Source organism: Paroedura picta, chromosome 6, assembly GCF_049243985.1.
Source record: "Paroedura picta isolate Pp20150507F chromosome 6, Ppicta_v3.0, whole genome shotgun sequence".
Taxonomy (NCBI): Eukaryota; Metazoa; Chordata; class Lepidosauria; order Squamata; family Gekkonidae; genus Paroedura; species Paroedura picta.
The window spans coordinates 59,968,452-59,994,150 of NC_135374.1; the positions used below are offsets into that span (position 1 = coordinate 59,968,452).

The window sequence follows — 25,699 nt, forward strand, 5'->3', positions numbered from 1 at the left end:
AGGTATATCGCCAGCCAGTGTTCTCCAGGGAGGTCGTGCGGGTGTGTATTCACTACTAAAGATACCGGTCTCCATGTCAGTCTTTTAGGCGGGAGCTGGTCACTCGGGAAGATGTCCAAGAAGGTTTTTCGAGTGTTAGGGTTGTTTAGCAAGGCTCGTGATAACTGAATTGTGTCCATATTACATGTAGTCAAAAAGCACGTTGCGACTGTGGTTGATTTCAATCACGTTGTCAAACACCCCGTACACAATCAAATTCACCGTCTGTGGCAATGCCGTAGCAAAACGTATTTCTGCCCTCAAGTTCCCTGTTTTAATCAGAGAGTAATGGTCTGCACACTCCTGGTCTGGAGACAAGTCAAAAGCAAAGAGAGTGTACCCGTCCCCAAACTCATCACGGTTTATTAGGAGAGGTCTATCCTGAAGGTGCTTCCCTGCTGTTTGCACAAGACTCATGTATTCTCTCACGCTGTTTCCTGCTGCAAAGTCAGGCTGGAAGGGTTTGGCGGGGATCTGCTCTCCATCCATGTACAAGGCTACAAAGTTTATGCCGTAATGCTTAAAGTGAAAAGGGTTTTTTCTGAAACTCCCGCTGAAAGCGTCGTTATCCACTAGGCCCATGACCACCATTTTGGGGAGCTGGCCAAGAAATAAGTTGTCTTGGTTGCTCACACGGGCCCCGGCGGGGATACTGAATACCTTCATGCTGGCCCGGTCCACCGGGTATTTTGCAGGTGTTGTCAGCAGCGCTTCAGCATGGGCAATCCGTATGCCTGGAGCTACTTTCACTTTTTTCACAAAGACGGATGCAGACTCTATGTGAAGTTTAAAGCGTACTCCGTCTCCAGCCCCGCTCATTAGGCAGAAAGAGTCTTTGTTGCGTGTCAGTTTGATTTTCACATCCACTCCATTTAACAGCAATTTTTCTTGAAAAAATATGTCTGCATGGAGGTGACCTAGAAGGTCTACCACACGGCTTGCAGCGGTCAGTGTTGCTCTCTTGGAAAACCCTTCGTTGGTAGGATTTGCTAAGACAGTGGACTCAAGCTGTCCCGCTGTATCCTTGTAAAAGGCTCCTGCAGAAAATTGGGTAGCTAGGGTTTCCCCGCTGTAGTTGAGCATCGCTTCGATAAATGCTCTGTATGGATAACAGTTGTTACTCTGGCTGATGAGGCGGTCACCTATGGTGACATCCAGCTGGCTGAAAATGGAAGCGATCGGATAGTTCACCAGTGCCACTCTAGCGTCATTAGCAATGTCTGTGCCATCTTCTTGAGTAATTTTACATTTCACATACAAGATGGTGTTATTTAAATCGATGTAATCTTCGCCATTCCCCGCTATGTAAAACTCTAGAGGTGTCGATCCAGCAAGGGCTGAAAGAGGCGGAACTTCGATATACAGGCTTTTTTCAATACAGGTCTGCGTCGGGGCTATCTGGAACAGGTCCAGTTCTGACTTTACACACTCTCCCGACCCGCAGTGGATGAATGCCATAACTTTTTATAGAACGTCCTTGAGACCCCTGCGTCGCTTCTTCTTCTTTTTAGCCTTCTGCTTCTTCCCTTTCCTCTTACTCGCAGCACTCTGCTTCTTAGTTTCTCTGCGGGTTCTTTTAACAGGCCTAGGAGCCCCCTTGCGTATATCTTTTGCTTTTCTTTTCACCCCGCTCCTTCTTTTAAGATACAGAAAGCCTGACCCTTCCTGGGGTGCAATTTTTTTCATAACACTGTGGGTAACACGCCCCACAACATCCTGCGCAATATTACGCGCTGCTGTTTTCAAGTGTGGCCTGACAACATCCACACCTTTTCTAAAAAGTGGTACAGCCAGCCTGAAAAGATGACGGAAAATCCCCCCCACTCCTCTCCCGTACATAACGGGGGCTCCGTGAAATCCCGGGAGACCATTACCAGCCTGGGATTGATAATAGCTTCTAAACATTGACGGATCCCCGTAATCTTTCACAATCACCATTTTTTCCTCTGTCGTAAGTGCAACCTTACAATGACCTTCCCGTAGCGAAATGAGACGTGACGGTTCTGATCGGTCTTTATTTCTATGCTGATAGTTTCGATGTGATGTCTATTGATCGCGACATAGTGGGGTTTGTCATAGGTGATCGTGGTAAAGTCATGAATTGCTCCTCGTACAGGAACACAACGTAAAAGCGGGGCTGCTGTATCTCCCACTAACTGGTGGTCTACGATGTCTGTATAGATGTACAAAGAATTAAACCCCCCAGTAATATCAGGGGAAAATATAGCTTTTTTAACAATTTTTCCGATTGGAAGCCCCAATATGGCAGCTAGTTGATCATCAAATGAGAAAGTGTAATCTTGGGCCCCGTTAAATCTGATTCTCCCTGCCACATCGTCATAAAAGAAATGCACCGTGGGGCGCGGTCCCGGCGCTTTCAGTATAAGCGCATTCATGGCATCTAAGAGCCGAGGAATGTTATCATAATATCCCTGGCGCAGATGATAGCTCCACTTCTTATCCAACTTGCCATCATCAAAAACTATAAACGTCTGGGGATGAGTGATGGTGAACCACGTGTGGGGGTACTGAATTTCACCCAGACCCACCTCCCACTCTCCACGCAAATCCAGAGGTTTAAATAGACGCACCGTGAAAGATGCGCTGTTGTTTTCCGGAAAGAGATCCAATGAAGCATTGCTGGGTAGGGTTATGTAAAATCCGTCTTCCTCCATCCCTTTTGCTTTGGCCTCGGCGCTCTCACCCCGTGCCGCTAAATTTAAGGCACTAACCCCCCCCACACACACCAAAAAAAAACTATGAAAAACTTCTTTCTGGTGCTGTAATGTCTTCAGCTGCCACCCAGCTGTTAAATTTAGTCGGCCACCCTTTCCATTTCACTAAGCAAAACTTCTTTTTCTTGTTTGTTCTGGTTTCTATAATTTTCTCAATCCTGTATATTCGGTCTTTCCAGTTGGTCACTTTCTGCACTTCCTCTGGATAAAACCTCCCTAATATACGCTCACCGTCAAAATCTTTCAGTTGATACATAGACCTATCACCCCCACTGACCACCGCTTCTATAATAAAAATTTCATCTGTGAAAGTCTGTTCATAACCCTTCTCAAATCTGCCTTTTGTTCTAGAGACTCGCACACGGTCCCCTTTTTTAAATTGGAGTGCGGGTTCTTTTTGGAGAGCCCCTGAGACTGCCCCATATACCCGTCTCCAAACGGACAGTGCGTTAGAAGGGTTGACATCGATGGGCCTTGCCTGGATAGTTCTGTGGTAGCTGTGGTTATAGCTTTTGATCAGATCAGGTAGCACGTCCATATACTTAAATGTGTTATTGGCTGTAAAATAGCGCCACATCTTAGCCTTTAAAGTTCTGTTAAACCTCTCCACCACTGCCGCCTTCACCTCGTTGTTGGTGACAAAGTGGTAAATACCATGTTGTTTTAATACCCCTCTCAGTTTTTTATTTAGAAATTCTTTCCCTGCATCTGTTTGTAACTTCTTTGGGAGTCTGCCAAAACTAAATAGCGTTTTAAAGGCACCAGAGACCTCAGAAGCGCTCTTGTCTTTCAGAGCCACAGCCCAGGCGTGTTTAGACAGTATGTCTATCACTGTTAAAATGTATTTGAATCCACCATTGTATCCAGAATATTTTTGCATATCCACAAGGTCCGCCTGCCATTGTTCATCTATATCACCAGTGATTACCTTGTTTCTTTTAAAATGCACTTTGGCCGTTTTATGCAATGCGTATGCATCCTGATCGGCGAGCCATGATTCCACATCTTTTCTACTTCCCCTATACCCCCTCTTAGAAGCAGCCCTAAAAAGTGATTCGACACCTCCAAGACTTCCAGCCTCCCCCGGGCTATAATATAGACCTTTTAATATACCAACATCTCGAACCATGATGCCTTAGTCTCTTTTATCACAATGAATACATTTTTTATTAGACATTGAATATACAGCTTGTGTGAATCCCCACACGTGCTACCCCGCCCCCATCGTCAGATGGACTTCCGGGTTTTGCCGTCATCTTCCCGCATTAGGCTGTTCTCTTCACAATGTTTCTGCTTTTCACCACCGGCACATTCCGTCACTTTAAGGAATATATATGGGGTTTCCGCTTTTATCTCAAGCACCTTTAACCCCGAAATTTCTTTAGCCAGGGTGATGAAACCACAGCGCCAGCAACAGGCGGGGTTTATATCGGCATGAACGCTACTAGCCAGAATGTTAAAATCAATAGTACTGTCCCACACCTGTGTTAAAAGAAAAAACATTTTTTTATAAAAGTTCTATTTTTCTAAAATTTATCATACCAGCTTCAGAGTTCTTTTTTTTTTTTGTCACACTTACATCGGGCAATAAAGTCTGAACGCAGGCCCGCATCTCTTCCTCATCCTTTATAGAAGCGCCACCCCTCGGTGGCTCTGGTGTCTGCGCCCGTGATGGCGGTGGTTCTTTCATACCTTCTGCCGTGTCATCAGTTGTATCGACCCCTGAATCTCCCATTTTTTCAACCTCATCACTGCTTGATGCTTCTTCATCCGAATCAGAGGAATCCTCATCTTCAGTGGAGTAACTCTTTCCCAGACAACTGTGCTCTTGACAGTATGCAATTTCCGCACAGTAGCTACAGCATCCGCCCCACACTCTCGAGTGGGCAACCGTCACTATGTCTTCAAACACCCGGGGGTCCACATCGTAGTTATCTAACTGTAAGATATTTTTAAAAATCATGTTTTGTTCTCACCCGATATAACATTCCCCACCCTTGTCCCAACCCCGCTCTCACTACTTACAGCCGGTATTAAAACCGTCACACACGTTGGTGCATCTTCAGGTCTACCTTTCGGGGCAGGACTCTTAATCATCTCACACACAGCATCTAGAGATACGTGGTATTCTTTACAAGCCGTCAATAAACCTTGTGATGGTTCTACAGTTGCAGCTCCCCCATCATCATGTGTAACATCGCTGCATGTAGCTTCTGGAGGCTCACGCATTTCTTCATAAATTGTTTCTTCAGCAATCTCACGCTCTATAGGCTGTGGGTTCATTTCCTCATAAATTTGCTCTTCCACGGCCTCCGACCCCGTCGGCATCGGGTTCATTTCCTCATAAATTGGCTCTTCCACGGGGTAAAGAGAGCAGCAACAGCAGCAGTAGCAGAAAGCACCCAGGGTGCCATCCCTCTCTCCCATTTTAAAGGCGACCCGCAGCCAACCCCCGCACGCTCATTGGCGCATTCAGACGCCCCCCCCCCCGGATATGCCCGTTATGGCAAAGGAGACCTGTAGCATATTTACACCCCCACACCCCCCCCCCAACCTACCAGCCCCCTGGCACACTCTCTGAGACTTTTTCCAGCCACACAGAGAACCCCTTTGGAGTCCCAGAGCATTCCCTATGTATAAAACCGTACAAGCTCCGCTCTGCAGGGCTGGCTTTTAGCATCAAAGATCCAAAATTTATCCATTTTGTTATTTTAATCAAGCCATAGTTGGATACTGAGTGTAGAAGGGATGAAATGCACCCCCCGAGCCCTCCCCCCCCCCCAAAAAAAAACAACAACCCACCTACCATCCCCCTGGCACACTCTCTGAGACTTTTTTCAGCCACACAGAGAACCCGTTTGGAGTCCCAGAGCATTCCCTATGTGTAAAACCGTACAAGCCCCGCTCTGCGGGGCTGGCTTTTAGCATCAAAGATACAAAATTAACCTGCTTATTTTATGCAGGCTATGATACGTTTTGAAATTAACAAGGATAAAAACTTTGAGCAATGTCCAAGTACCAACTATGGGACATCGTGATTGCTTTTTCGCCCTATGTGCCTCTGCAGGGAGACACTTCTTGTAAATCCTTACAAGAGCCCACCCTGCAGGGTTGGTTTTTAGCATCAAAGATCCAATATTAATCTGCTTGTTTTAATTAAACCAAGACTCAGGCTACAACAAGACATAATTCCAACCCCACCCATTTTTTTTTTCCAGGGGGGAGGGGCCAACCTGACCACGTGGGCAGGCCCTTACACCCGCCTTAGTCCCGCCTCCTCTGCGCTCTCATTGGTCAGAAAATACTGCACGCTCATTGGCTGGGGCACCTGTCTTGATGAATGGTATACCCTTAGTACTACTTTGGTGCAAGGCTTCTAGGAATGAGATGTGAGTGGGAAAGATAAGGACCAGAGCAGGAGACAGTGAGAGTGAATATCTAAACAGGACTCACTTGCCTTTGGAGCAACTTTATATCAGTACAACAGCCTGCAATTTTCAGTAGATTATATTTCTCCTACATTACCATTTTTTAATTTAGAGAATGTATATACTGGTGGCCTACTTCAGGTGACTCACAAGGTGAAAATATAATAAAATCAAGCCAGGAACATAAAAACGACATAAAACAACATTCAGCAGGAGCTTCCCAGTCTGGCACTGGCAGTGGCCAGGAGGCAACTCTATAAGGAACAAGAAAACTGGTAACTGTTGGCAGGGTTTAAATACACAAAGAGAAGGAAAGCAGGAAGGCTGCTTAAAAGAATAACGTAGTTTTATTATGAAGAGAAACAACTTTGCAGAGAAAGATGGGGGAGAGTCCTTGTAGTCTAGTCTAACTGCCCTAGATATTAATTCTGCCTGTTCAGGAGGCAAGCAGGGAGGACGTGACTCCAAAGAGCAGGAAGTTTCCAAACGAGCCAATCAGTACACTGGAGGAGACTATTTGAAAAATATCAGGAAATTCCTAATCTAACTTTACTACCTGATTGACCTGAGACTAGAAGTATGACCATCTTCTCTTTCCAAGGATGCCATACAACAAAGTAACCACCAGCCCAGCCTGTCTTCCTTCCCAAACAAGTCTTTAGCTCAACACACAATAAAGCAACGTTCGTTCTGATTCTGCTTATATTTGATTGTATGGATTGTTTTATCAAGTTTTATCACTGAAAGTAACACCTTTACCAGTCAAGTTCTAATTTTCTGTGGCTTTCTTGTAGAGCACGGTTTTTGTTCCTCTTCGCCCTCTTTCCTCTGTTCGTATCCCATTGACACACTTGGAGGCCGATCAGACATGACTGTTTCTGCTACATCAGGGTATGTTCAATTCTGGATCCCCTCAGGCGATTCCACTATCCCAGGTTGAGTCTTGCTTTTGGTTTTCCCAAGCCTTGGGGCTTTGCCTTCTTGTACATCCAATGACAAACTCCTTATTCATTTCCTCCAACAAGATGAGTGGTAGAATGCAAGTGAGAGGTTGGCCTCCAGTGAGGGGAAGGGTATCAATAAGGGGCATGCATTGTGGAGCAAGGAGGCCTACCCCTTCTCTTAAGATGCAAGGACCCTTCCCAGTGGAGGCTTGCCCAGTGCTAAAAAAGGAGGAGCCCCTCGCAGTTCATTATTCCCCCCCTGTGAGTCCCACAAGTTCTACTTTGGGTAGTGTGGCAGGCAAGAATACAGAGGAGTGTTCAACATCACAGGTGCATAGTCTTTTTCCAGACTCCAAAGAGGAGTGATTCCGTGAGCAGCCCAAGGAGCAGCAGTTGCTCATGCTGTTTCTGGAGGAGGAGCCTTACTCTGCAGAGCTGGGGGATAGGGACTGGAGAACCCCACATCAAAAGCCACCATGTCTGCATCTGCCTCAAACACCCTTAGGCCCATCCTCGAGGACAAGTGGTGGATCTCATTCACAGCCCCTTAGACCAACTCGCAGTCCCAAATTGGATTCCAGGTTTCAGCTAGATCTTTGGCACCACTTCCAAATAATTCCTAGTGACTCCTGTGTTGTGGACTGCAGGATTTGCAAGGCCCACATGCACTGTGGGATATACCCAAGCCATCTTTCCTCCTCCACTCTCCACCAGCACTTGCAGCGTATCCACCCCACTGTTCTTCCTGTGCAGCAGAGACCAATTCCTGCTGGGAGCAAAAGACTGATATCCTCTCCTCATGGACAATGTGCATGCGCGAAACTGCCGTGCACACGCGTTTGTAGCCCCATCAGCACAAATTCCTAATCTAACTTTACTACCTGATTGCAGGGGCTGCATGCAGGGGCTGCCGTGCATGCAGGGGCTGCTGCGCATGCAGGGGATGCCACGCATGCGCAGTGCCCAGATCGCCCTCCCCCCCACTGGTCCGCAACCCCAAAAAAGTTGCGGACCACTGCTATATATTATTTTATGCCCTTGCTCTTTGATTTATATTGGGAAAAGCACTCGAGCAATAAGAACTCGCCTGAGCGAGCATAAGTCTTGATTAAAAAATGGCATTCTTTCTGCCCCTATTGTTGAACATTGCATAATTAAAAATCATAAATGGGAACAATTGCGTTGTTATATCTTTTTAAAGTTTGAAATAGAAAGCTTCAAGAGACTAAGGTTAAGGTTAAGGTATCCCGTGTGCAAGAACCGGGTCATGTCTGACCCTTGGGGTGATGCCCTCCAGCGTTTTCATGGCAGACTCAATACGGGGTGGTTTGCCAGTGCCTTCCCTAGTCATTACCATTTACCCCCCAGCAAGCTGGGTACTAACTTTATTGACCTCGGAAGGATGGAAGGCTGAGTCAACCTTGAGCCGGCTGCTGGGATTGAACTCCCAGCCTCATGGGCAGACAGCTTTAGACAGCATTTCTGCTGCCTTACCACTCTGCGCCACACAAGGCTCGTTTCAAGAGACTAGATGCCAATAAATTACTAGAACAGGAAGAAACTCGAGCTATCTTCAAAATTGGCACTATAGAACCAAATGGGTTAAACTGTTTGTTGGATTTTCATTGCTTTCAATAACTATCTTTACTTATCTGGTGTTTTACCGTGTCCCAGCTGTGGGCAATTATAGATAGTATTTAGTATCTCCATCACCCTTATTCAGATGCATCTGGAACGCCATTAGCTAGGAGTAGCTGCGGTTAATATGACCTTGTAAGTCCCTGTTTTGTTTTTGTTTTTCTAAAAATTTAAAATGACATTAATAACATAGGCTGCTGCACTTTAGTAATATATAAGATTCTTATTATTATAATTGAAATGTCTTATTTTTGTTCCAGATACTCTGTCCAAGAGACAAGTATTTACTTATATGAAGTTTGCTTGAAACACTAATAGTATGTATTCATTACATTTCTATGGGTATTATATTTATTTACTAATAATTATCGTTGTACAACTACTAAATTCATATTTGTATTTCCTAAGCTTGAAAGAGTGGCTGGGCATTGGGGAGGTGTACCAGGGCTATGTCATCACAGATGTGGGTTCAAACATGTTGTCTACAGTTCGGAATGTCATGATGGGAAACATTGTGTGCATGGTTCACATTTTGCATCTCGTAGTCATGGAGGCCCTTGGACAGGGGAGTGTGGTGAAGTCCACATGGGATGATGCCACTTTGGAAATGTGATCATTTTTGGAGACTTGTCAGCACCCAGTCTATACGGATGTTATATGTCAGCCAGGCAGAGATGGGCTCTCCAGAGCACAAGCTACTCCAGGACATGCCCACCCGATTGGATTCCACATATTTGATGATACGGCATCTGGTGGACCAGAGAGCCTTTGTGCAGGATGAATTCCATAATGCATGGTGAAGAGGAGCTGCCTCTCACCCAGATGGTCCATGTCCTTAAGCCGTTCCAGGACACCACCGACGTCCTCAACGCTAATACAGCTAGTTTGGGACAGGTGATTCCCCTCATCGGTGGCCTGCATTGGACATGCTGAGTCTTTCAACAGATCTCCTGTCACAGATGCAGTCCTTGGTGCACAGGTTGCAGAGCAGTGTCGAGATCTACTTGCATCCTATGTATGAGAAGGAGTTTAGGCTTGCTTGCATCTGTGACTCACACATAAAAGAAAGTATTGGTTTCCTCAATTCTGAACTTGGTGGAGGCAGAACATTCCTCTTCCCAGTCATCCTTTCTTGAAGAAGGTTACTCCAATGTTAGGGAGGGACAATGCTGGTCCTTGGTAGTCTCTTGTGGGATAGCCAGCATCAGGCAGCCCATGGCAGCTATTGAGGAGGACTCCACCTATGTCAGGGTCACAGCATACCTTGGAGAGCCCCCCGAGCCCCCATTCTAATCACTTGGAATACTGGTCACAGAAGGCCGCCATGTGACCTGATATTCCCACTCTAGCTGTGAATCTTCTGTCCTGCCAGGCCACCGGCGTTCAGAGAGAACATGTGTTCTCCAATATGGGAGACATAATTTACCCATGGCACCCACACCTGGACCCGTCGATGGTGGAAGAGTTTGCATTTCTGTCTATCAATCTCCCCTTGCTCAGATACCCACCTGTTGACCTAGACAATGCAGACTGAAGGACATGTCATGTTGACCACAGCATCCTGTTCTCCTCTCACCCATTTCCATGTGCACTGAACAGCTCCTCTAGCCACAATGGCCATTGAAAGCTGGGATTGCCATGACAACAAGTGATCCATAGTTCACCATCTAGTGAGATGGTCCCCCAACAACTCCAAAACCAAAAAAGGAACACAACCCAACCTTAACAGGTAGGAACTCAGAAGCTGAGCTGTACAATAAAATAATGTAAAAATGTTGCTTATTTTGTTGTTGTTAGGTGCGAAGCTGTGTCTGACCGAAGTCATGTCCATTGCTTATTTTAGTGCACAATTAAAAATAGAATAAAAACTACATAAAACTATACAGAACTAACAGCACATAAGACCAAATGCATTTCGACCCTACTGGGTCTTCCTCAGTGGTCAGAACTGTGACAATACATTCTATATAAAATATTTATACTAAACTCATTATAAAGTGTAGCTGAGTGGTTGAATGGGATCTGTAAATTATGGCTCCAACCAATATATGTAAATTTTAGACCTTTTGGAGACCACTTCCTATGGCATATGGCTAGGCTCACCATTCTTCGCTCACCATATAATTCTGTGCCGAGAGTGTATCTCATGTGCGTCAGAAAAAAGCTATCATAACAGCTAAACAGTTAACCAACTCAAATGAAACCAAAGGTTCATGAAAGGAGAGGGGTTCCATGACATCCCCCTGACCCGCAACCACCCACAAATCCAACAAACTTCCATTGTCCAGGTTCATGCACACCTCTATTCTGTACCAGCAGCAATTTCCAGCTCAAGGAAAAGGGAAGGCCTGGTATAGAGCAAGTTGTAGAAATCAATCCTAGAGGTGACTGTTGCATGAATCTTGAAGAAGAAAATGCAGTATTACACACTCAAAATGGTTAAAAATTACCAAATGCAACACATGACACAAAATTGGATTAGAGGCTCACCCAAATTGTCAGCCTGTTTTTAAAATATGAGTGCTGCCCTATCTAGAAATGGGAGAAACTCCACGATAGGCTAATCCATCACTAATCCATAAGGCTTCCATTTTGCCCTGAATCTTCAGGTTAGTGCTCCTCACCTAGCCTCTTACAGATTCCAAACAGTTGTTTAGAATTCATATTGCTTTACCAGGTACAACTGTAATGAAAAAAGAGTGGAGTGTCATCCACATAATTGGTGAAAACACACTACAGAACCCCATATGACCTCTACCAGACTTGAAAGTGGTGGCAAGGGGAATCAGCCCAGATAAACCTCATAGCCTCGATGCCATATTATAAACGTAACATATTGTTCCGGTTATATGGAACATTTATTTTAATTTGTAATCTGCTGAGATATTTTGCATATAGTATAATCTTTCTATTGAAATACTCAATGTATATGTAACTCTCCCTATAGTGAACAGCAACAGTTAGGTGAATAGTTGGAACACTGCCCAGATTTGGGGAGGGGCTTGTTTTGATTACAGACTCCATAGCATTTTATAGAAGGTCTCAAGAGATCCATAATGTCCAGGTAGAGCAGATGGGAACTTGGCCTCCATAAGCAAATTTTATTGGATTCCTTCCTTAAAAGGATAAAGTACTAATTCAAGTCAGCTGGAAATTCAACCTTTTGGAATACCCCACCCTAAACCACTACAAATATTTTAGACCACTAATTCATGTAATTTCACATTTGAATGTTGCATTGTTCCAAATAGTAAGATTTTCTAAGGCCATCAAAAGATCTAGTTGTTGGTCTCAGAATATGTATAGTTCAACTCCCTTTCAAAGAAAAATACTTTTTGATATAAATTAGTTATTTCATCAGGATGTTACTTAGTCATGTTTCCTGAAACTCTGAACAAATATATTCCCTTGGATCTAATCTTATAAGCAAACAAACAAAATAGAGAAAGACAGATATTCACCTTGTCAATGAAACTAATTAATATATTCACTTGGTACACATACAAAAAAGCTTTCAGGATAAGAGGCCCTGGGCCAAAATACACCTGATACCACGGATCTGCAAATGGTTTCCCCAACTTAATTTAGCTGTAAAATCAGACCCTTGGGAAAGAGAGTACAATATGGATCAAGGCCACAACAGAGAGGAGTGGGAGTTAACTTTTTGCCCACAATATTTTCATTGACTGAAAATGCCACCTGAGTTGCCTTTAGCCCCATTTGGTAAAAAGGAAAAAAAAAAAGGCTAAAAGGATCACAGACACTGGAGGCCCCAAGCTGACCTATATCTTCTAGCCAACATCATTACCACAGTGTATGATTTTTTTTTCAGAAAAAGTTCTTCAATCCTTTCCTTCTTTAGAGTATGGTTCTTCCATTGAAGTCCATGAATTCTAACCATAGTTGTCTTAAGTTGTCTCACATTATCTTTTAGGGATATATCTAAAAAGAATGGAGCTTCTGTTACTTTCAAGATTTGAAAGTCGGACTATAAGAACAGGTGCTGATTTTTCCAACACTACAGGAGAAACTTCAGCTAGAAAACTGTTGTTTCAACTGAGGGTGGGGGGGGGGGGGTGATATTCAAAATCTTTTCTATAATCTGTTGCAACATATTCTTATTCATTTAGACAATAATTAAAATGTTCTGTTGATTTGTTTGACAATATTGTTTGATAATAGTTGACTTATAACAGACATTCCCTAAAATCAAGAAAAAAAAACTGTTTGTTTGGTTAGTAATAGATATTCCTTAAAAATCAAGCTGAAAACCTCAATTTCTTCTAAAATGTTTTTCTTCTCTATGCCAAACATGAGATTACATTAGTATTTTCACCTGTATGCCCTAAGTAACAAAAAAACACAATGCAAAGTAATCATATTGGTAACTGAGTGAGTTACTGGATCAAAATGTTAACTTTCCTAAAGTAGATTATCTTTAATAGAAGTTTAATAAATGCTTTAAAAATCTTATCCAAGATTTCTGGAAATATTGTGGATAAACAAATTGTGATGTGTTTATGTTACATTATAAGATTTTGCTTTAGACCCATAATTAAGTGGTACTAAAGGGTGTGTGTTCTTTGAGCTGACCACACAAAAAGTGTGCAATTTTTAAATGTTTCATGACCACTTCACCACTAAACATTTTAGTGGCATATTGATCTGGTTATTTGTGTAGCACTCTTACCAATAAGATGTGGAGGGAACCAACCATCCTGCTGTGAAAGTGGCAGGAAATGACCATTTCAAACGTGTGTGACCATGCATGGGAAGAGGCTACCACAAATATGACAACCTACCGAATACTGCAAAGTGCAAATCCAGTCTTCTGCCTTCACACAGTTTTGCTGAAAAGAAAAGCCTGGCTAACAAAAATCAACAAAGCAACTTGTAACAAGAAAGTGATTTAATTTTGGATATAGGGAAGCTTAAAAGACAACCGGTATCGAGCAAAGCCATCTCTGGAGGACACAGCCTGGGGTAAATGGATATATTCATTCCCAGCACAGCCTCCTTCTCGGCTGATTACAAGTCTCCACTAGTGTTTGCAAGACAGATTATCCATTCTCCTCGTATATAAGAGACACTGTTCAAAGAGGTTGGAACGCAGCTGCCTCTTTACAGACTTTACCTAGTTTTCAAAAGGATAAGGATCATGTGACTGGGATGTATGCCTCTGCAATAGAAAATCTAAATTAATCTTCATAGAAAATGAAGAGTCTTGTTTGGATCTAGCAGAAAAGAAGAGCCACTTGTAGGTGAAATCTTCTTAAGACCAAAGTGAAACTTTCAGGGAATCCTGTGAAAATTCTGGCTGCAAGACTTCCTAGGCATGGCAAACAAAAGAAATTAGCTTTTAGAATAAAAGGTTCTGGGTTTAAATTTAAAAGTTTTTATTATGAGAGCCACTGCACTGGCAACTGTCTGAGAATGCTGCATCTAATCCTCCTATGTTGCTACTGCAATAGCTTTGGCTGGGTGTTTTTGTATTTATCCTTATAGAGCCTTACATCTTTCCATTTTCCCCTTCTTTTGCTTCCACACTGGAGAACAGACAAAAGAGAAGTTCACTAGATTGCATTTGACATTTAATAAAATAAATCAGTTTCATTTAAAATGTTCAGTTTGCTTTTCTATCTTATTCATATATTTTTAATCCCTGTTCCTCCTTTTGGAAGCTTTCAAATGATTCTGGGCTATAGAATGTGAACATAAAGAATAGAGAATCCCCAAAATTTTCGAAGAGATATTCACATGATGAAAGCAATTAAAATTATCTACGCAGTAAAATGGAAAGCAGACACTTGTCCACACTTAGAAAAATGGGAAAATAAACTTGCTGAGTATGCAGTGATGGTGAAATTAACAATTTATTTGAGAAACAGATGTTACAAAATTTGAGGAGAGATGGAATATATATTATGCAAATAGGAGTCAAATTTAAAATGAGAAATAGTCTAAAATGCTGTATGGAATTATATTGCATTGAAGAAACAAAACAAGAATCACTTCTTAACGTAACATGTTGAATATATAAAAGAAAGCGGATTTGGGGAAAGAAACATTTTCAGTTATAGGATATACAATAGTCCTTCCTTTTGTATTTTTGCTATATTGCCTGATTGCCCCAAGTAATAGCAAGTATATAGAAAAAGCAAAAATATTCAGTTTGCATATGTAGCAACAGTGAAATGAATAATCCAGCTGAAAAACAAGATAGTTACAAAATTCAAAATGTAAAATGTTGAATATAAATGTATCCAAACAGAAGTTTTATTGAACTATATAAACAATGTTCCAAAAATCTTTCAATCTAATGAAGGGGGTGTTGGAAAGACATATTTTCTATTTCTTGCCTATGCCCCTCGACACCCAAACAAAAATGCGTCTAGTCAAGGCTATGGTCTCCCCAGTTGCAATGTAAGCTGTGAAAGTTGGACCATAAGGAAGGACAAGAATCAAAGAATTGAGGCTTTTGAACTCTGGTGCTGGAGAAGACTCTTGCGAGTCCCTTGGACTGCAAGGCGAACAAACCGGTCAGTCCTAGAGGAGATCAGCCTGGACTGCTCCTTAGAAGGCCAGATCCTGAAGATGAAACTCAAATACTTTGGCCACCTCATGAGAAGGAAGGACTCCCTGGAGAAGAGCCTAATGCTGGGAGCGATTGAGGGCAAAAGAAGAAGGGGACAACAGAGAATGAGGTGGCTGGATGGAGTCACTGAAGAAGTAGGTGCAAACTTAAATGGACTCTGGGGAATGGTAGAGGATAGGAAGGCCTGGAAGATCAATGCCCCTCGAAGAGCTCTACACTCCACCACTGTTAACTGGCTAATAATCCCTGGCTCTGAAGAAGTCCACTTGGCCTCAACCAGGGTCAGAGTTTTCTCCATCCTGGCCCCCACCTGGTGGAATGAGGTCCCAGAGGAGATCAGGGCCCTGACAGAAATAAAACTGTTCCACAGGGCCAGGCATTTGGTTGAGGCTGACCAAAATCAGTAACATCTACAGGGCTGCTGCACCCTCCCTCCCATACACCCATTCTGAACCTTGGACCTAGAATCATAGAATAATAATAATAGAGTTGGAAGGGACCTCATGGGTCATCTAATCCAACCCCCTGAACTATGCAGGACACTCACATCCCAATCGCTCATCTACTGTGACCTGCCACCCCTTTGTGCCTTCACGGAATCAGCCTCTCCGTCAGCCTCTCCGTCAGACCTGTTCAATTTTGTTTGTTTGTTTGTTTGTTTATGCCGCCGCTCCACGACAGGTCTCACGGCAGTTCACAACATAAAACAATAAAATCCCAATTTATCCAATTTACAGAATAAAACAATATCACAAAGATGGTGGTATATCGTTATTTAATCCTACCCACCTTGTTTAGGGTGGGGTCCTGATCTTTTTTGTTATAGACTGTTCCCCTCTGTTGTAGTTGCTAATGTTAATGTCATTATTGTTGCAGTTCATTCATATGTTATGTAGAAACTAAGTTCCATGCATTGTTTATGTACCATGTAAACCACCCTGAGCCTCAGGGGAAGGGGGCATATAAATAAACAGACAAATAAATACATTTTGCTCTATGTAGTCAGTCACCTTTTGATATACATAATAATGACAAATAATCATTTTTCTTCAAGTCTCTTAACCTCTTTTACCGATTATGCATGGCAGCAGATGGGCTGGGCCGCTGTCAATTCCTAGCAGTGGGGCAGCAGAAGATTTTTCAAAAGATTTTTAACAACTAATCCAAACAACATTGTCTCAATTATTTATCCTACTCTAAGCCATATTAACAAGACCATCTCTTGATATTTCTCAAATGTTTTATCCAGAACAAATTAAATATACGTGATAAGTCTCCGGAACCAATCCATCCTTTCTTTTCTCCCCACCATATATAAAGCTGCCTTGTATCACATCTGATTCAGCATGATCAATTTACTATTGTTTTTTTTTTTTGGGGGGGGGGGTTGATGGGCAATGGCTTTCCAAGGTCTGAGGTCACTGGATACAATACTGACCTGCATCTCATATGGTCATAATCATTGGATTTGGTCAACTGAGCAGGGCTGTTGCTTCCTGATCTTCACTGTTACGGCATTTAACCTCAGTGCATACATTCCCTAATTCGTGCAGCGTGGGGCACCATATGTTGTTCAGTTCTTAATGATCTGGAGAAAACTGCATCCAGCCACATGGGGAAACAAAATACAGACAGAGCATCTGCATCGTAGGTGAAAACAGAAAAAGGTGGATTTTACAAATGTATTTAATGCAAGGAGCAAACTGAATTCCAGGCCTCTGCTTTCTTGACTCAACAGCCATCTCTTTGAAATCCAGCAGAGTCTCCCGTCCAAAGATTAGGACAAATATACAATGAAAGGTTGTTGAGAGACAAATGAGGACAGCAGTTTAAAATGTCTAAGCTTCCTGAGAAGGGTGGAGAATTGTTTTTCTTAGACAAAAGCTTCACAAAGCAAAATGCATAAATTCATTGCTGATTGGGACTGTATAAGAGCATTACAAAACAGGTACATTAGTGGGATAACGTCATGCATGTGACTCAAGCTATTCACACACAGCAGCAGCAAAACCCTTTATTTGTTTAAACAAAATTCTCAAACAATGGCTCTGCTTGCTTCAGCAAGCATGGCTTACTGTTAATGCCAGGGTCTTGTAATTATTATTTCAAATGCAGGTTTTCCCTGACTGACAATGTTTGAATGGATGCTTCTCACTGCAGCACCTACCAATTTTGCCCTGCATTTTTTATGGCAAAAGCTCAATGCTGCCTTTTAAAATGTGGATGAGTACTGCTATACCCAAAACAGATAGCATTTCATTACAGAACAGACTGATATTACTTTCAGTATTTTTGTGATCAGTACTATATGGTCGGAGGGGTGTGCACAAATGTGTGTGATATAATGTCTGAACTAGATAAATATTCCAGGACAGGAAACCCCAGTTTGGTGTCTTCTGACATCTTTCCTGGTGTCCACCAAGTGTGTTTAGAAAGTGGGTAGGGCCAGCTGGTACTTTTGCTCAGCACAGTTTTTCATTGGCCATTGGAGACCTGATTGCCCATTTCATTAAGGATATTGTGTGTAGCTTTGAATGTAGTTTTGAATGTAGTTTTGCAGATTAAAAAAACACTTTGATTTGGCAACAGCTGCCACCACAGCATAAGAATCTTCACTGCATGACTGAAGGAAACAGAAAATATCTGTTAAAACATACTAATTACAAAAATTGACCTGTTAAACAGAGCTTATGCCTGAAACATTAGAGAACTACTAACAGGGTTATGCATAACTCCACCCCCTGACATTTTGTGGTTGGTTTTGCCTCTTCTAGTTCAGTTCTGGACTGCAAATATCAGTTCCTTTGGAAAAAATGTATGCTTTAGAGGGTGGACTTTATGGCACTAAACTGAGGTCCCTGTCCTCCCCAAATATCCAATTTTCCAGCCTGGGTTGGGAAACTCTAACCCCCATCCCCCACTGGTGGCCAGTGGGGAACTGGCAAGCCTATTTGGCAGCCATTTGGGGCTTGGCTCTACCTCCTAAGGCAGCCATGTTGTGGTTCTGCTGCCCACCACCCTGTGTCAGCATTAGGAGTGCTAGAGTCCCTCTGAATGCTAGCTAGATCCAGATTATGGAGGACTGGAACCACAGTGGAATACAATTCCATAGAGTCTACCTTCTAAATCATCTATTTTCTTTGAGAGAAATGCTCTCTGGTCTGAACTGTGATTCTGGGGGGTCCCCAGGTACTACCTGGAGGCCAGCAAGCCGAGTCGGATTTCAAAGGTAGTTGCCGGATCAAAAAGATTGGGGACCTCTGCTCCAGGTCTTCAGATCTCCATAACATTCCTAAAAACTGCCTTGCCAGAAGAAGTTTCATCCTATCCTCATTCCTACAGCAACTGTATAATACTAGGGGCCATTCCGCACTCGTTCAAAATTGCACAATGGTTGCAAATTGAAATCGCTACTGTTTTGCTGTTATGCACAATGTCATTGACAATCTGCAACACTCCTGAAACCGATCCGCAAAAAGCGCTTCATTGTAGCGCTTTCAGGGAAATCCTAAAAAGTGGATTCACCCTCCGGAAAGCGCTACACTCTTGCAACCAATCTGCAACACTAGCGGGAAAGTTCTGTGCGTTACCATTGTTGTGGTTTCTGCAAAGTCCCTCCCCCTAGCTCTCTTCTCTGATCTTCCGGCGAAGCGATCACCATTTTTTTTTTCTCGGAGCAAGCAGAGATTAACGCACCGGCGAGCCTTCGTTTACCCAGCGAGGCTTCCCTGGCTGCAGTCCCTCCCCAGAGCTGTTTTAAGTCACCAAGCTCAAAGCAACACACAGCCCCGTTTGCTGGTTTATTTTCCCTTTATTTTTCACTGTATTTTCGGCTGAAAATCGTGCCCGTGCGGGGTGGATATTTTTTTTTCACTCGGGGGGAGAGTGGCAACGATGAAACGGCAGCTCAAACACCACTTGCTAGCTAGATGGGTCTCTCCGTTGCAACGAATCAACGTTGATTCATTGCAACATGTGTTTTTTTTTAAACCTTCCTTAAAGGGAAAGGGTTTTTTTGGGAGCATGATAACGGCCGCCCATTGGCTGCTTGACAGCCAGGGGCGTGACAAAGCTCGGCAATATCGCTTCCTGGCTAGCGATTTTTGCCGAGACCGGAAACCTGTGGGAAACGATAGAAACGCAACTGGATTCCACTACAAAGACAGGTATGCATAACGACGAATTCCACAATTTAAAATGGCGTTTTTTTGTTCCGCTACCAATTTGCTACATAGATCCTGATGCGGAATGGCCCTAGGTATCTAGAGGCTCCACCTCTGCTCACTTCACTCCCCTGTTCTAAAGCTCCTTGGTCTCATGATATTTATAATGGAAAGTTGAATAATGAATGAGCAGTTGTGCCTCCTGCCAAAAAGAACTGCAGCAATACCAAAAGCAACAGTGATCACCTCTTTTTGCAAACTTTAATTTGATTCATAACAAATGTTATATCCCACCATTCTCCCCAATGAGGAATCTATTGTGTACTGCCTCTCTAAGGGGCTAACCCAGAAGGCCTCAGTGCAATCAGAAGAAAATCAGTTCAATTTACTGCTAGTAAGCTACAAGACTGCTGTGCCTATATAAACTGTTCAGGAACAAGCTAGGACAATCCTGGGCCCAACAGAGAAGAAAGTGTTGTAGCTAAGTATTGAGGGTTTCCTTTCTGTTCAAGCAAAGTTACATGCTTTGAAGTTCAGTGTTAAATAATAAGCTACTAAGAAACTGGGTAGGGACGTCTCAATTTTGTATGCAAAACAATCTTGTGGGGCAGGTGTAGCTGAGACTGTGATTGGCCCAAAGTCAACAACTAACTTTCTATGGCAGAGGGGATGTTTGAAGCCGGATCTCTTCCATCTTAGTCTGGCACTCTAATCGCTGTACGATGCAGGGTCTGATAGGTCAGTGAATCTGCTAAATCCCCTTTGTTTTGTTAGATGGGATATTCCCCACACTCCCTCTGTGCTAGCTTTTCATGATTAAACCTTTGCTTTCAATACAAATATCAGAAGGTTTTGGAGGGGAGATTATCTTTGTGGGAATGGAACAATTCCCTTCATGTTTGGCACTGAAATTTCACCACCCTCACAAAACCGGTGTCCAGTTTTGCAACTCCTTTTTGCAGTTTTGGATAAACGATGCTTGACAACCATCGCTTACAATTAAAAACACAGGAGGGGGGGTCGTGGGATTGTGTGGGCCATGCTGAAGCAACTGTAAACAAAATAAATGTCATACCTGACCTTTCTTCCCTATGGGGACTCAGTGTGGCTTTCATTTTTCCCTCATCCATTTTATCCTCACCAGCTCTGAGAGGTAAGTCTGGCTTAGAGTGTGACTGGGCCAAAGCCAGGCAACAAGTTCCTTGTTCCAAGTTCCTTGAATACAGATTCACACCTGGATCTCCTTCTGCCTACTCTGACAATCTAGCTACTGCACCACAAAGGCTCTGATAGCTGAGTCAGGGTAGTGATTAACCCCCCTGTGTTTTTTTCATTGAAGGGATATTTTTCACCCTTTCTGTCTCTACTGCTGGCCCTTTCCTGGCTTCTTGTGAGTAAACCTTGCCTCATTGCAATAAGCAGTATTCATTTGAGGCATTGCAGGTCCCGCCATCATCCTGAATTCAGTGACCAGTATTGAGACTTTTATCTGTACTATTGATTGAATTATGCCTGCCACAGTCAACCATAGTTTCCAGGGCAAAGTTGCAGGAGTGGGGAGGGGGGCTGGAAATAACCAAGGCCAGGACGGTCTGATTACCTTTGTTTTGGTCACAGCAACTCCCATAATCATCCTGAAGCTAGAGGCAAATTTTGAGGCTCATAAATTTAATTGTGGATGACTCATCTCAGCTACAGACAACCATTGTTTCCCATGCAAAAAGCAGGGGTGTGGGGGTTTCTGGGGACTGTATGGGTCAGCATGTTCCAATTCCTTTTGTTTTTGGCACTGCAACTCCCACTATCATTCTCAATCCATTGGACAATTTTGAGGGGCTTAGCTTTATTTCCTGAGGAGTTGCGCCTGCCACAGACAGACAGAGCCTTTTATTTATAGGAACTCTATACCACACAACCCAAGTATAGATTATCCAGATGTTTTACCTTGCAGTTGTATTCCAGATTTCTCACTCTGCTTTCTTTCATCATTTTGTTCCTATTCACTTACTTCTCACTAATTACTCACTCACCATCCATCTCTTGGGCTCTGGCCCATTAATAAAAACACAAAATAAGCAAGAAAAGCAAATCTCAATGATCAGAAAAATACATAAATGCATTAAAATTATACTCTGAACCGCTTTACCGTAGCAGTTCAAAAACAGCTCATACAATGTAGGCTCCAGAAGGTGATCCGGGCAGCGAGTGGGAGCTGGGAGGGAGGGCCTGGGACACCGGTGGGTTCCTGCCACTCCCGAGCCTCTCTGGTGCACATAAATGTGACTGTTGTTGAAGTGGGGCAGAAGGCAGAAGAAAGCCACTTTTCAAATGAATTTGCGCTGTAGTCAAAGTATTACATTTCAGTCACAGGAACGGGAAAGTGCAAAAACCAATTTAATGATGTTCAAAATTGTTCAGGCTCAAATTTCTGAATGCTTCTAGTGGAAGTTACTTCTTGTGGGACTATTTTTTTTCCTGTAATTCTGGATGCTTTATGGGAGAGATGATCAGTTGGTAGTTCACAACCAAAACCTGGCTTGCAAAACATTTTAAGTGGTCTTCCTTGATCATACCAAATTTTAAACCAAATGTGGGAAGAATGTTTTCCCAGAGATAGTTAGGCAAAGGAAATTGTTCTTAAACTTTATGTCTCAGAAAGAAAATACAACCCATGTTAATGGTATCTTCATTAAAGTTTTCTATATAATGGTTTGGTCAAGCTGAAGGACACAGGGCATTTTCGCACTTCAGTAAAAATAGTCTTAAGCTAGCTGAATTGCAAAGAGTTAAATTTTATCACTCTTCCCAGCTCCTCCTCACCTTTTTGCTGTCTCACCTTTGTCTGCCGCCTTTTCACACGTCTCACCATCCACGTCTGCTGCTGGAAAGGGCAGAAGAGAGCAACACGCCTTATATGTGCCTGTCAGTCAAGTCAGGCAACCAATCCCCTTCCTCCATATTTTGAAGCATTTTAAAGGTCCTGCGATGCCCACTAATTTTTTTCCCAAAAATTCATACTTCTCCACTGCAATGCCTATGCATGGAATCATAGGTGCCTAGTGCTTTTTTAAAGCCACCCCATATGGAATCACAAGTCCTTTGATATCTTTTAAAATTAATATCATTCCTGATTTGGGGGGGGGAACTTTCAAGAGGCACACTTTGTATTACAACTTCGAAAAAAAATATTATTTTATTCTGGCATCACCTACACCGTGTCCGCCTATTCGTTGCTCCAGGCACTTCGCCATTTTAACAAGAAATACCCATCCCCAGGAACAAGGGAGAGGGAGGCAGATGAGAGGACAGGACGAAGCAGGCAACTTTAGTGCATTTGAGCCTCCATACCTTCCTTCTGCTGGTTGTTCTCCAGTAGCTAGTGCTTTTTGGTTGGCGAATCCACTTTATGCGAAACCCCAACTCACGCTTTAAAATGGAGGATGTAGCGAGCTGTTAGCTGGCCAGATGCTGGATGTGGGTGACATCATGTGGAGCTGCCAGAATATAATGCCTACATTAGGTAAGCATTTCACTATATTTATCGCATGCAGAAAAGCCTACATTATTCATAACAATGAATCCCTATCAGTTAGGCACGCACTGACCTTATTATAGCATTTGGCCAGCATTGAAAGAGTCCTCATGACCGTTTCCACACTGGAAACTTCACTGCCTCAGCTCCCGTGAGGGAGCACAAATCTGGGGCGGATTAGGTACACCAAGCCAAATGCTCCCTGCTGTGGGAGCAGAAAAAGATAGGGCAATCTGCCACAGCCCAGACTCCTGCTTACAGTTGGCACAAAGCGTCCAGTGCAGAATCGGTCAGGTGGCAAGAAACACTTGCAGCTTCCAAACTGCTGTATGTAGAACAAACAGTCCCCAGTCCCTACTAAGGATACAGCATTTACCAGATTGTTTTTTATCCAAGTTGATGCTTTTTATCCAAGTTATACAACCCAAAATTCTTCCTGTGAACTTTTCCAAGCTATTTAAAATGGAAGTGCCTCACTTAACTGGTACTTATCATCTGCCCTTATCTTGTTGACTGGTCTGCAATAAATCATTAAATGAATCCATTATCCCGTCATTAAGTTAATGCAAACTGTGTGCATGAATACCTTTTTTGTAGATGATTCCCATCAATAGATCTCTCTTTTCTACTAATTTTGTTTATCTATGTTTTCTTCTGACATTGAATAGTTCTGGCTCCTTTCCAGCATCTAAGATAGCGCTAATGTACAAAACATATATAGTTTAATTATACATTCAGAAGTGCTAAAATGTCCTTTAAAAACCACAGTCCTATGGTTCTGCATATGAGTACTGAATCCTAATATAAAACAAATGACCAATCATATAAATATAGGTTAAAAGGTACAAATTATATCCATATACAAGACCCAAGATGAAACAGTTTATGGCTAAAAGCCTTCCTCAGTGGTAAAATTTAAACTGAGCAATCCATAAATTTAACAAATTTAACAAAAATAGAAGAAGAAGAAGAAGAAGAAGAATAGAACACAAATATACATAAATCTCATTATACACATAATGGACCTGAAATGAAAAGAGGGATAATTATCTATATTTCTGTTAAACAACAAACCTTAAAAAAATATTTTGAAATATATGGAACATGGATAACTACCTTATACACACTGAGAGGTTCACCTGTGGAGTAAGTGGTTATAAGTATTCTTAAGATGCAACATGGACAAGTCATCAAGATGTACAACATTTCATATACCCAGAGTACCCAACATGAGGATCCAGAAGGACTCCCTTTTCTTCATAAGTTGAATTTGTTGCAAAGAGTGCAGTTTTCTGTGCCCCAGAAATTAAGAGCCTTATCTGTATGTCCCAAGCACATTAAATGCTTCACACATGAAGCCAACAATTTTTATTGTCTGATGCAGCTTCTGTGTCCAGAGATTCTCACTTGGCCAGTGTGTCTAGCTATATTTTAGTCTCTCTCTCCCTCTCTCCCTCTCTCTCTCTCTTTCTTTCTCTCTCTCTCTTGTCTCAACTTTTTTGGTTACCTTTCTGGTGTCAGCTTCTTTCTTTCTTTCTTTCTTTTCTTGCACTCTGCTTCCCAGCTCTTCCATTGCATCCCAGTGGAAGGTATTGGTTGGGGAGGAGGACTGCCTGTGCCAGGTTGTTGATCTGCAAATAACAGGTGCATGGAGGCTTCATTAATTTATTAATGCCTAGGAATGAAAGTGGGTAGGGGGCCCCACAAGTTTCCTTGTCATTACACTACTGAACAGAGATTTTGTAGACTAGTCCTTCTCCATCGCTATGCTGTTCTACTAACTGAACGGAGCTGAAACTGACACTCCATCCTCGGTTGGGTTTAGCAGTCTCACATCCTGGCAGGGATTATAATCTGATGATTGGGACTCTAGTGCTGCAATTGTTCAGATTTCTTGCACCCACCCAGGAGCCTTATCCTGAGAGACTGAGCCTTGGTATGGGGATACTTGTGCCATGGCCTGGTGGTGTGGGCACTGGCTTTTCTCTGGTTCCAACCAGCATACTTATGCAGAGTGTTTCTGTACCCTGGTGTCCGTGTACATACCAAGCATTGACTGGATTGTGCCAACATCTTGCGCTCTTTCTGTCTTTTGTGACAAATAATCCAACAAGAGTAATTCCCTGCAGATTGAAGGAAAACTTCATCAATTTTATTAGTTTGCCTCACTATGTCTATTCAGAGAATCTAACTGCCAGCGTCTTATGGCACTATACTACAGTTCTTGCTTGATAAAATACAGTGTGTCATAAATTGCCTAATGTTTAAGACAATGTATTGTGTTCTGGTGAAAGGGCAGCCCAGTGTATAACTCTAGTCTGTTTCCCAGTCCCAACAGAAAATGAACACATAATGCAAACATTGTGTGCTCTTTTTTATAACAGGAATTGTAAGAAAATACTTGCTACCTGAGATATTTCTGTAACTCAGTGGAGCAAGCAGTCTAGCATGTGGATTATGTTACATTTAGAGCTGATCCTACTTTTGTAACACACACTAAACAGCAAAATGCAGGAGTCTCGGGTTTAATAAAACACAAACTTTCAGCCACGCAAAGAGCCAATAAAGACTTGAGCATCCTGTGCATGATCAGCATACTAATTGCTGCATGAATAAATCCTGAGG

The 25,699-nt window shown here is 42.7% G+C and overlaps 2 protein-coding genes across 2 annotated transcripts; both read right to left on the reverse strand.

Moving 5' to 3' along the window:
* Positions 1 to 180: 180 nt before the first annotated feature.
* On the reverse strand, positions 181 to 1,497 carry LOC143840823 (uncharacterized protein F54H12.2-like). The gene has a single exon (XM_077344297.1). It carries the CDS (start codon positions 1,495 to 1,497, stop codon positions 181 to 183), a length of 1,317 nt encoding a protein of 438 aa, XP_077200412.1.
* Positions 1,498 to 2,825: 1,328 nt separating this feature from the next.
* On the reverse strand, positions 2,826 to 5,202 carry LOC143840699 (uncharacterized). Its single transcript, XM_077344247.1, has 3 exons — positions 4,800 to 5,202; positions 4,354 to 4,713; positions 2,826 to 4,256 (listed from the first exon to the last, which is right to left on the reverse strand). Exons 1-3 carry the CDS (start codon positions 5,199 to 5,201, stop codon positions 4,002 to 4,004), a joined length of 1,017 nt encoding a protein of 338 aa, XP_077200362.1. The 5' UTR covers position 5,202; the 3' UTR covers positions 2,826 to 4,001.
* Between the last annotated feature and the right edge of the window lie 20,497 nt (positions 5,203 to 25,699).